The sequence below is a fragment of the Mus caroli genome, unplaced genomic scaffold, assembly GCF_978045245.1.
Source record: "Mus caroli unplaced genomic scaffold, Mus_caroli_1 scaffold_11, whole genome shotgun sequence".
In the NCBI taxonomy this organism is placed as follows: Eukaryota; Metazoa; Chordata; class Mammalia; order Rodentia; family Muridae; genus Mus; species Mus caroli.
In genome coordinates, this window is record NW_028227266.1 from 72,348,155 (window position 1) to 72,360,911 (window position 12,757).

Genomic DNA, 12,757 nt, shown 5'->3' on the forward strand with positions numbered 1-12,757 from the left:
TGACATGTCTGATGCTGCTCACTGTATGTCTCTGTAGCAGAGAGTTGGGCCTAGCTATTTCCCAGCAGGGCTGTCCATCAGACTCTACTCCATGGTAACTGTCTCCAGAGGCAGGAATGCCTTTTCTCATTTACCACACATACTCCCTCTATACACATCAAAGAGGATTCAACTCCTAAAGTGCAGTACAGTTGTGCAATAGGGGATGGGCAATAGGCTGTGAAACTCATTAGAGGAAAGGGTGAGAGAAGGCTGGGAAAAGGCAGACTCCAGAGATGAAGTCTGATATTTTATGTATTACTTTTAGCACGATAAAGTTCTCAGGTTGTGGGTGGTGGGAGCTAAACCCAGGTCCTTGGCAAGAGCAGGCAGTGTTTTTACCCACTGAGCCAGTTTTCTAGCCACACCAAACTCAGAGCTGAGTAGAAGCAAGAGCCATTCCTACTCTGGAGTTCTAATGGCTGTGGCCTAAATCTGTCCTCTATGAGGAGAGATATTTCTATGAGGAAATTGTTCCTTTGAGTTGACAGTGTAAGGAGGTCAGTTCTTTGAGGGGTGCTAAGATAGAGATTGGCATTATCATGATTGACCCAATAGTAGCTTTTAAAACAGTGTCCTAGAGAGATCCTGCCACACTGAACATGTTGAGTACACAGCAAGAAGACAGTCTTCCATGAACAGGAAAATGCTCCTCACAAGACAACATTGACCTTGGATTTCACTGTCTTATTAACTTATGGTAAATAAACCCCCATTGTTTATAAGCCATCAGTTTATGGCATTTTGTTATAGTCACATTCATAGGCTAAAGGCATCCTGCCTAAGTCCTTACACCTACATGCATAGGGAACATCTGCTGAACAGATGAATTATGCATTCTAGAATTCTGGGTCCAGATCTGGACCTAGGTTTCTTATTCACTGCTGTGCCCTCCGTTCCTGCAACAGTTCACCCATCTTGCATACCCCAAAGAAAAGGTTGGACATCAGTAAAGAAGTCAGTTGCCCAACATTCTCCTTAGAAGGCATGTGAGTGGCTTTATTAGCTGAAATAAACCTGGTTTAAGACAATCTCTCAATAGTTTTGGTCTACAGATGAATTTTTGCTAACGGGACTGAGGCACAAGTCATTAGAGTCACAGCAAGAGGCTATGACCCAAAGCTTTTTCTCAGTTGGCATCACAGAGGAAGACCCTAGCTTAGCAGGATCCCACATTCCAAGCACAGCTTTGGCTTTCTTTTACAATGAATTAAAAACTCATTAACGAGTTAAGTATGTAACCAATTATGTAAATTTATGTAAATTTAAATTGTGTAAATTTGAATTATGTGAACTGGGGCATTGTCTCAGGTGGTAAAGTGCCTGATGGATAAGGATCTGAGTTCATAGCTTTAAGTCAGGTGGGACAGCACACATCTGTAATGCCGGAAATGGGGAGGCTGAGAAGGCTGATTGCCTGGGCTCATTGGCCACCAGTGTAGACAATAGGCAACTCTAGTTTCAGAGAGAAACTTTGTCCTAAAATATATGGTAGACAGTGACAGAGGAAGACACCTAGCAGGGACCATTGGCCTCCACATATATGCATACAGACATGAACATACATATATACATGGACTAATACATACACTACACATACCAATCATTTCAATCATTTCCTACAATGAAATTCCATTTATGTTCTTAGAGGTATTAGAACATTATAAGGAAAAAAACTGTACACTTATACAAGTGAGAAATGCCAAGGCACACTATAGTGATGTAAATAGTTTGTATGTCTGACCCCAGGAAGCAATCCACATGGTGGAATGTGCTCCTTAGAGAGTGGGAACAAAATTTGCTCTCACTGTTGAAAGTTGGAAAGGCCCTTCTGTTGTGGATTGATGGCTGTACTTTCCACATGGGCACGGAGTCTGCATGTACCTGATTGTTTGCTTGTTCCGATAGGAGAAATGTAGTCTCTGTCCCCATGAATGTTCCAGAGCAAAGGGTACAGCTTTATTTAACAGACAGGATGACAAACTGTCCCTGATAAAACATAGCCTGTGGTAAGGGGGAGTGTATTTATAGTCAGCAAGATGTAGGATACAGGACTGGCAAGCTGAGTCTTAAAGCTCAGGTCATTTCCCAGCAGAGCAGAGTCTACTTTCTCTGTCTTCTGAGAACTGCTCAAGAGAAAAAAATTTTTTTTTTTTCCGAGACAGGGTTTCTCTATAGTCCTGGCTGTCCTGGCACTCACTTTGTAGACCAGGCTGGCCTCGAACTCAGAAATCCGCCTGCCTCTGCCTCCCGAGTGCTGGGATTAAAGGCGTGCGCCACCACGCCCGGCCAAGAGAAAAATTTAATGACACACTCAGAGTCTAACACCCAGTTCCTCTTACTTACCCATCAAGTCTAACCTCAAAAGAAACACGAATGCACCTGCGAGAAATCAATCGGTCTCCACAGAAGCAATAGAGCAATGTGGCTAAGAATACAGCCCAAAAGTATCAACAGAAACTTCTAGGAAAAGTCAGAAGAATTAAGCCATTTTGTCCTTTTTCAAACGTGTGTGTGTGTGTGTGTGTACTATGCCAATAGGATATGCCTTGTTTAAACCACAGCAGCTCAACTTTGTGATTTTTAAACTTTCTTAAAAAGTTATGTATTTTCTATGTATGTGTATTTTGCCTGCATGTATGTATATGCTCTGTGTGTACGGAGGCCAGAAGACAGTGGCAGATCCCCTGGAAGTAGAGTTGTAGACAGTTGTGAGCCATCATGTGGTGCTGAGAACTGGACCCAGGTCCTCTGGAGAAGTGCCAACACTTTTAACCTTTTGAACCCCAACTTTGTAAGTTTTAAATATTCAGAGGACAGAATCTAAAATGAGGGTGAAAAATGTTCTTCTGTGTGCTTGTTTGCTTGCTTGGTCATCATGATTTGTTGGTTTATCTTCTGACATGTTATTTATGTATTTGGTTTTTTTTTTTTGTCTTCACCAAAGTTTTCAAAACAATAGAGAAATACCAATTCACTATTTCATACATGTAATTGTGAAGATAACTATATCCATAAACTGTCCTTCTCTAGTTGAGTTTTTTTTAATTTAATTTTATTTTGTCAGCAATCTATTGGAAATTAACTTCCATTTCTGCTACAAAAATATCATTTTGGAAGCATGGGTAAACTACCTCTGAAAAGTATTTTTAACCCTCAATAACATGTGTCAGCATCTGAAAGTTTATTTTCAATTATAAAGGATCAGTGTGGTATGCACCGAATTTCAACACAACTTACAGAGTGATGGAGTCACAGACATCAATTTCATGAAATTCAACCTTTCTCCTTTATTTGCTTTTGGCAATTGAAGATCTCCAACACCCAGAGATAGGTCAGGAGAAAGTGAGGCTCAAAAATAATGACGGTAGGAACCTCTACTTCTGGTTCCCTCTATTGCAAATATGTATTGAGTTTCTAGTGTGCATTCAGAACTTCCAATCCAGTGAAGTAAAAGTGGTGATTCAAGATTTCCATCTGCACCACTTTATTTAGAATCCAAGTCAGATCTAAGCTGCTCACTGTACTATATTTCTTAAATATAAGTATAGTTTTTAACTGTGCTGACATATTGACATATAATTAGAGGCCTGTATCTGTCTATAAAACCAATTAATTTCTAGCACCAATCACACAGATCAGTAATATGGGCAAGCAAAGAGTCTGTACTTTAGGAATTATTAGATTGTTTCAAGCAATACATTTCTTTCTTCTGGCATGGTAATGGCAAATTTTGTATTGCCAAAGCAAAATCTGTCCTGGAAAATATTAATGAGGAAAAGTGTGCAGTAGGCATCATCTCCTCCCATATATATATATATAGCCTTTAAATGAGCTGGAAAAAGGCTTAGTCAGTAAAGGCACTGGCTGACAAAGTCAATAATCCAAGTTTGATTCCCAAGACCACATGGTGGAAGGAGAGAGCTACTCCAGCAAGTTGTCCTCTGACCTCACTACATTTGCTATAGTCTGTAGCCCTCCAGTCAACTCTGAACAGAGAAAGTCTGCATAGGAGCTGGGAGAGATGCTTAGTGCTTAGGAGCAATCACTGTTCTTGCCGAGGAGCTGAGTTCAGTTCTCAGCACCCATATGGTACACACATACACAAAAAAATTAAAAAAACAAACACAAAAACCAAAAAAGATTTAAATACCATGGCATAGGGTAAATCAAATGTCAAAGTTACTGACTCTCTTACAGCTGCCGGAGCGCAGAATAGATCACCTTGACAGTGAGTCTCTGCTGCAAGATGTGGGCAGGAGAAGTGGGTGGCTATCAGTCAAAGAGATAAAACCTGAGTTTCTAGATTGTGGAGGAAGTCTTCATTTTCTGACCTCTGTGATTTCTTGTATGTCTAAAAGTGTGATCATTATTATTGAGCACCAGGGCATTTTATAAATTGAAAAGAAATAGCATTTATCAATGTGTATGTTCATGTAAATGTATGTAGGTGTCCATGCATGTAGAGGCCAAAGTTAGATGTTTGGTATGTCCTACAATCCCCCTCCACTTTAGTTTTTGAGACAGGGTTTTTCACTAAACCAGAACTCTCAAGTTGACTAGACTGGTTGGCCACTGAGTCCCAGACATTGTCTTGTCTCTACGTTTCCTGCACTAGGGTTACAGCTGCTATACAGAGCTACAATGCCTACTAGATCTTTAATATGGATGCTGGGGATTTGAAGTCAGGCACCTATGCTTGTGCACCAATTCTTTAGCCACTAGGTCATCTTCCCAGCCTCAATATTTCAGTATTTTAAACATGTATTTGATCTTAAATAGCTCTATTCTAGAACCATGACTGGTGATTGAATGCTATGAATGAATATTTGATGAAGGCCATTGATTTGGCATCAAATTACATACTGAGGTTAGTTTTGTTAACTTAAACTAACCTAGGATCACCTGAAAAGAGAGTTTCAGGAAGGTTCTGTAGGCAGTGGGCTTGGTCTATAGAAAACTGTTTTAATTTAACTGATGTGAAAAGACCTAACCCACTCTGAGTGGCGCCATACTCTAGGCAGGAGTTCCTGAATTATGTAAGACTGGAGGGATCAAGCTGTGCAGAATCAAGTGAGCACACATGCTTCCATTCTGTCTCCGCTCTTAACTGTGGCTGTGACCTGTCACCTTAAACTCTGGCTGCCTTGACTTTCTTGTAGGACAGAAATCTGAATGTGTGAGCTAGTTTAGCTAAACTAAACCCTTTCTCCCTTAAGCTGCTTTCTTATCAGAGCATTTTATCTCAACAACAGAAATGAAGTTAGGAGAAAATTGATCATTTCTATAAATAGAATTGGTTGATTATCCAGGGCCTCATCCATTTATTTTACCTGAGAATATGACCTTGGTGCTAATATTTGCAGTTACATTAGCATATGGCTAAAAACACTGTACTATTATACGTAATACGTAGATAATAAACTAAACACACAAACACAGAGGAGGCAGGAAACTATCCACCGTGGAGAATAAGAGGTCCAATTCTAAGTCCTAGTGATATACCTGTTAAGGTCAGGTGTCTCTGTAAACTGACTCATTATCCCAGTCATGCAGTAGTGGGGTCTCTCAAAACTCAAAAACAAATATCTTTGCTTTATTCATAACAGCAATAGTATACACATCAAAGGAAGAACTCAGGATTTTCTTTTTTCCTTTTCTTTTTTTCATTAGACATTTTTATTAACATTTCAAATGTTATCCCCTTTCCTGGTTTCCCCTTTGAAAATTCCCTATCCTTTCTCCCCTCCCCCTGCTCACCAACCCACCCACTCCTGCTTACTGGCATCCCTTTATACTGGGGCATAGAACCCAGGCTTTTCTAAGAGGCTACAATGGCTCCTTATGTGTCAGATGTTAACAACTGGGTAACCATAATAGTGAGATGGCAAGGCTTTGCTTTCCTCAGATACCAAAAGGATGTTCACACCTTACATCAGACTGTTGGGCCCTATTCTCAGAATATCTGAGTCAGTGGGTCACAGGTGGGAATTTCTAAATCTCCCATGCTACTGATGCTGGTGAAGAGTTCCCCTTCCCAATGTGGAACAGAGGCAGGAGGGTAGTAATGCTGAGTTCTCTGATCCTTAGTATCTTACTGCTGCACTTGGCAACATGCACATTGTAAAGGAATCATTTTTGACGGATTTCATTTGGGCTAGAAGAATTGAGATGAGGTCCAGAAAAATGGCCACCGGGTAAGAGTGTTTTCGAACAGGCTTGACATCCTGAGTTTGAATTCCAGAACCCCATACAGTGCAAGGAGAGAACAGACTCCTACAACTTTCACTTTGACCTCCACAGACAAACTATGGAAAGTATATGCATGCACTCGTGCACACACACAAACACACACACACGAGAGAGAGAGAGAGAGAGAGAGAGAGAGAGAGACAGAGACAGAGACAGAGACAGAGACAGACAGAGAGAGAGACAGAGAGAGAGAAGATAGAGAGAATAAATAAATGTAAAAAAAACCCCAAAGAATTGAGATAAAGGCTCCTTTTCTTCCCATTAGATGGAAACTGAGATCTATGACCACCCCAGCATCCTACAGTACTTACGTCATAGCTTGATAAATGGACTCAACCCCATAACGCATGGCAAATTCATCCACTATTTCCTGAGACGCATCATCAAAGAAAACCTTCCAGGCTTCATCGCCTTTGACCTCTGGTATTTTTACACTGCCATTAGACTTCACTTCCGTCAGGTAATGGAACAGGTTCTGAAAGCAAACAGTTTGCAGTTGCTCAGAGGCTCCTCAGGACAGGGTAGGAATATTTAACTATGCTTTTCTATAGAATACCCTTGTGTTACCATCATGTCTACACTGCCAGCCTCTGAAGGCAACAGGAATATGTCAGATTGTACTAAACTGAATTTGTTATGGGAAATCTGCCTTTGCTTCGGTTTGGGAATCTGCAGAATCAATAATTCATTTGTTTGTTCGTACCAAGCCCAGCCATTTCCAGTAACCTTGGTAGCAAGCATCCTTACCAGTTACTGAGCTAGATCCCCAGCCTAGAAAGTACAGCATTGAGTATACGTCTTCTCTGCTAGGGTTCCAAGACTAGAAATCCTGTGCTAAGAATTGCTGTTTATTAGTCAGAAAACAGAATTCTGGTTGTTGACATAGTACCTGAGTTCATCAGTCATAAAATTAATCATAAATTCTAAAATTACTTACTGGGTGAACAACTGAAACACAATCCCTCATTCTTTGTTTGGTAAAATGGTGTGTGTGCACACCTTTACAAGTGTCAAGTGTTTAGAGGTATGGATTTTTATAAATGTATTTAGAAAACTTAATGTGTTAAAAATCTATGGTATTGTATTGGTTTGCTTGGTGTCACCATGACACAATGTAGAATCTCCTGTGAAGAGAGACGCAGGACAAAATTGTATAGGTCATCCTGCTCTCTGGGCACAATTGTGGGGGATTGTCCTAACTCACTGCCTTGAGGAGGGAAGTACCACTTGAATGCCAGCAGCATTATTTCACAGGCTGGATTGGCTGAGCAAGGGAGAGAGAACACTGGGCAGAAATAGAAATGCATTTGTTTTCTCTCCTCTTGACTGTGCATGTGAGCTGCTACATCAAGTTTCCACCTCCTTGACTTCCTGGTGCTGATCAATTGTAACATGGAATTATGAGCCAAAATTTTTTTTCTCTCCTAAGTTGCTTTGTGTCAGGCATTTTATCACAGCCACAGGAATGGAAGTAGGAAAGCCACCTTGCTGATGTATATCCTATTGGGGAAAGTGCTCTGTCCTTCTCGCCCAGAGCATGGGGTAAAGAATATTCCTCAGCTTCATTTCATCCATCTCATTCTTGTGAGTATTTGAAAAAGTATAATTTTCATCCAAGAAGGTCCTACTGACACTTCTTACCTCCACAATGCAGAGCTGGAGAAGGCCCAGGGCAAGTCAGTTCATGTACACCAAGGAACAGACAGGAGCTGGAAGGTTGGTCCTCTGTCTCCTGCCTTGATCATTCATTCTGAATGCCCACTAAAGGGCCAGTTTTCCACTGGGTTTTCCCACCTCAGCATACCACCTGTGACCACAGGCTCAGCAAGCCCCTGCCCCCACAGGCAGTCAGAACTCCACAAACCCAATTCTATGACTTTTCAAAACCCAGTGCTTATTTTGTGATTCATAATATCCCTGCCCCTCTGTACCAAGTCTTACTTTCAGTGAAATGTGTTTTGTTATTTACCTCGTGTAAACAAGTGTATTGTATATGGTATGGTGCAACCTTCTCTTCTCCCTTTATTTCCACATTGATTTTTAGTCGGATGGCCCCAGACACAGCTGACTTATCTGTCCGTTTCTCTGAGGAAAAACAAAATGTTCTTGGTCAGGTATTTCAACAGGAGCATAATTCTAATTCAAGTTCCCCAATATACCAACTCACCACAACCATAAAGACTGGGCCAAGTGAGGCTCATGGGGCCCTACCTTTTTTCTGTGAACTATTGGCTATTGAGAGACTCAGGGGACCACTGTGACTAGTTTTGTACTCACTGCAGAGCCCTGCAAAGGCTACAGCCAAACACAGGAGCACATGGACTGGTCTGACTAATCTCAGTGAGTCACAAAACAAAGGAGACTTGAACATGAAAGAGAGCTATGTGTGGGGGAGTGCATGCCCACCAGGATGAAAAGCTGGCAGGTGAAAGTGGTCTGTAAGCTTTACATACATGTGCAAAACTGTTTAAAAACCAATTTATGGGTTAGAGAAGTAGTTGGGTGGTTAAGAACACTTGCTGTTCTTGCAGTGGATCTGGACTTAGTTTCCACTGTCCACATAGCAGCTTATAAGCATCTTTAACTTCAGTTTCAGGACATTCAATGCTTTCTTCTTGCCTACATGGGTACCAAGCACATCCTATGCATATGTATGTAGATGAAACACTCATATACATAAAATAAAAATAATGGGTCTTTAAAAACAAATTTATTTATGAAAAATAATTCATTAATTTATTATAAATAATAAATTTATATATTATTTCTATATTAGATATATTTCTTATATGTCTATATGTTATATACAAGTACATTTTAAAAAAAACAAATTTGTTAATGAAAAGAAATGTAAATTAGCAAACCACATGTACACACACAAACATATGCTTACACACATGCATACAGACACATATACATGGATACAAATCTATACACACTCTCACACAGATGCATATATACACACAGACACACACACAGAAGTTTACCTAGGGAACATCTCCTTTTTTTTATGCCATGTGACTAAGTAACCTTAAGCCCCACAGACAACACTTGCCCATTGTGCTGTTGTAATTGTTAAACTGCCTGTAGAGGCTTTGGACAGAAGATCAAAGAACCCCCTGCCATCATATAGTAAAATTAAATTCATTATGTGGCAATTACAAGCAAGTTAATCAGAGCATAAAAATCAGAAGGAAAGTGTTTAATTTGGAAATTTCTTCTCAGCATCTTCTTGCTCTTCTTGTACTTCAAAAGATGAACCAAATTCTGGCTAGCAGCAAGATGAAAGCAGTTTTCACATAGTTTATTTACCACTTGTGCTTCTTTATAAATGTCATATTAATTATTTAGATTGAATCAAAATATGGTCAGTTTATTCAACAATTTGATTTGAGTCAGGGGGGAACAGCTCACACCTATCATAACTGTGAGAGGAACAGAGTCACAATACTCCTAGAATATGAATATGGATTGGGAACCCAAGATTGACACCCATTTCACAGAGGAGATGCATAGATGAAAGGTCACATTTATAAGGAAAAAATAGTATCTGAATAAAACAATAGTTTATTGCTGAAGACTATTTTAATTGGTCCGTTTCCTAAACATATCTGTGTCATGTTTTAAAAAAAATTATTGATTTTATGTTTATGAGTACACTATAGCTGTTTTCAGACATATTGGAAGAGGGCAGGTTGTGAGCCACTATGTGTTTGCTAAGAACTGGACTCAGGACCCCTGGAAGAACAGTCAGTGCTCTTAACTGCTGACTCATCTCTCCAGCCTTACAAATCTCTGTTTTTAGGCACATAAGACTATGAAGCTTGCCTTCACTGTGTGGGATCCCTCCTGACTTTCTCATCTTTGCTGTCTAGCAGGAATGAGTTCTGCAAATTCATTAGTAGCACAGAATCATTAGGGTTTTCCCTACTTGCTAGGACATCCCACCTGATCCTGTTGTTTTGTTCAGTACCAGGATTTGAACTCAGGGCCTCATACTTTCGAGGGAAGTGCTCTCCCACTGAAAGAGGAAAATTACTGACCACCAGAACTTCTCACCCCAGAGTACATTCTGAACTCTCACACCAGAGTCAGACCCCCTCTCAAATGAAAACTGTTCCGGGGACATTTCTGAGATAAGGGTCTCCTGGAACGAACCCAGTCCAACCCCTCCCAACTAAGGACTGTGCCAGGGACATTTTTGAGATAAGGGTGTGAGTAAAAACCTCAGTTCCAATGAATCAAGTACATGGCCAAAGTGTGGGACGCGGTTGCAAAAGCACTTTGGAAAAACCCTTGGCTGAATCTCTTAGTGACGTAAAACCTGTATTTTCCCTGCCCTGCTCCCCCCTTGCCTCCTTCCTATAAAAGCTTGTGAAAAGTTTGGGCTAATTGTCGAATCCCCTCTACACCATGCGGGGTGTGTGGGTTTCGACCCCAGAGCTCTAGTTCATGTATTTGCTTGCTGTTGCTTTATAGGGCTCTGGTTTATGTGCTTTTATGTGCTTTCTTGTCGTTGCTGTATTAAATCTTGCTCTCTATACATCTTAAGTACCGGTCTCAGTGTCTTCTTGGGTGCGCGGCTGACCCGAGGCTTGAGTAAGTGCCTCCCTTTGGGAGTTTTGGAGTCTTTCACCACTAAGCTAAATCCCCAGCCAATTTCTCACATCTTAATTTGAGATGGGTCCTTGCAAAATTGGCCAGGCAGGCCTTGGTCTGGTGATCCTCCTGTCTGTCTTCTGAGGAAATAAAATGACAATCTTGCTCTTACCATATATAGAGTTCTAAGCTAGCAGTAAGTCAAATACAACGCCTGAGTTTCCTTGCTAACCACCCCTTTCCAGAGCTGCCAGGAAGCTTAGAGCTAAGGCTATCCCCCAAATCCAGGAGCCACTGACTGCTTGAACACACAGGGCTTTGGAGCAAGCATTGCTTTGTGTGGTGGGGTGAATTCCAAGTGAAGAGCAAGGAGAGAATTTACACAAAGGATATAGTGAATTATTTGTGAGGGTTGAACACACTCAGGGATTTTATACAAAGCTAAGAAATGCAAACTAATTCCATCTCCCTCTCTGACCTCCCTCCTTTCCTGTCTTTCTCCCTCCTCATTCCCTTCCTGAAGGCAAACACCAGAAATGAAAGAATCCCTTGAGCAGCTGAAGGTGCTGGAAAAAAAAGCTTTCTACACAGCACCACAGCAAATGTTTCTTTCACAGTTTAAAGGTAGTTTCATATCAAAGATGGGCAGCCATTTAACCAAATATCACAGCAAAGTTCCCCAGCAGACTGTTTATACCCAAGTAAGTAAAATCCAAAGAATAAAGCACTTAAATTTCTGTCTGATACATAACTTTATGCCTTAGCTTAATACAATGACATTCAATTATAAAAAAATACATACAAAAGTAAGACTCTAATTAAAAAATGATTTTTGAGTATTGCATAGGAAATTGAAGTTTTCTTCCTTTTACATCTTAGGTTCATATGTAAAGTTATTTAATAATTTAAAAAGATGTGGGAGTTTTCACTTAGTTTCCAGTTTAGATTCCAATAATGAGAAGTACCAATGTTCTTTAATTAAGATTCTTCAACTATTTTCAGTAATGAGTTCCCAGTGTAGCTGAATCATCTATGTTTAGATTAAGTTAAATTTCCTGTTTAAGTTGTTATATAATTTAGAGTTTTATTAACTTAATGAGATTTTATTTTGACAATTCTCATATTACTAAAGTTTGTGGGATTTTTTTTTAAGCCAATATTTTGTAAGTAGATGCGCTGCATTGTGAATCTACGTGATAATTCTTTGTAGCCCTGGGGCTATGTCAGCTTCTGTTAGACTCATGACCAGTCAGTTCTCAAAATTTTAATTTAACTTTCCCCAAGATGCCATTAAGCGATCTTTGGATCATATCTTTTATGGAAACTGAGATAATTATAGATTAGTACTATTATTAAGTTATAAGTATAGACCCCAGGTTATTCTTCAATTCAAGTAAAAGACAAATTCAAAAGTCTTAGTCCTGCTTCCATAATAAAAGTGCATTTAAATGTCATGTCAGCTAAGTTAATTGATAGCTTCAAGTTAGAGTCACATCCATCCTTCTTGGCTTTGCTAATGAATGTCCAATTTTATATCACCATTTGAAAGAAATTCCAACTAAATAATTCTTTTCTTTTGAATTAATTTTAAATATTTATTTTTAATTTATGTGCTCATATCTGTGTGAATGTGTGCCATGATGTGGTTTGTCTATGGAGTTCAGAAAAGGGTATCACATAGCCCTAAAGTTAGAGTTACAGGTAGTTTTGGGCCACTTGACATAGGAGCTAGGAACTAAAGTTGGGTCCTATGGAAGAGTAGATAATGCTGTTAACTGATGATCCACCTCTCCAGCCCTCCAACTATATATTTACTGATAAATTTTCATTAAAGAACAGAATACAATAAATTAAAAAACAGTCCCTA

At 39.8% G+C, this 12,757-nt stretch overlaps 1 protein-coding gene across 1 annotated transcript in view; it reads right to left on the reverse strand.

The window, feature by feature from the left end:
- The window catches only part of Unc13c (unc-13 homolog C), a 502,014-nt gene that overhangs the window by 211,035 nt on the left and 278,222 nt on the right, over positions 1 to 12,757 (reverse strand). Inside the window, exons 12-13 of the mRNA XM_085844784.1 lie at positions 8,261 to 8,376; positions 6,603 to 6,766 (exon numbers count right to left, since the gene is read on the reverse strand). Coding sequence (XP_085700910.1) covers positions 6,603 to 6,766; positions 8,261 to 8,376 — 280 coding nt within the window. The remainder of the gene's footprint in view (positions 1 to 6,602; positions 6,767 to 8,260; positions 8,377 to 12,757) is intronic.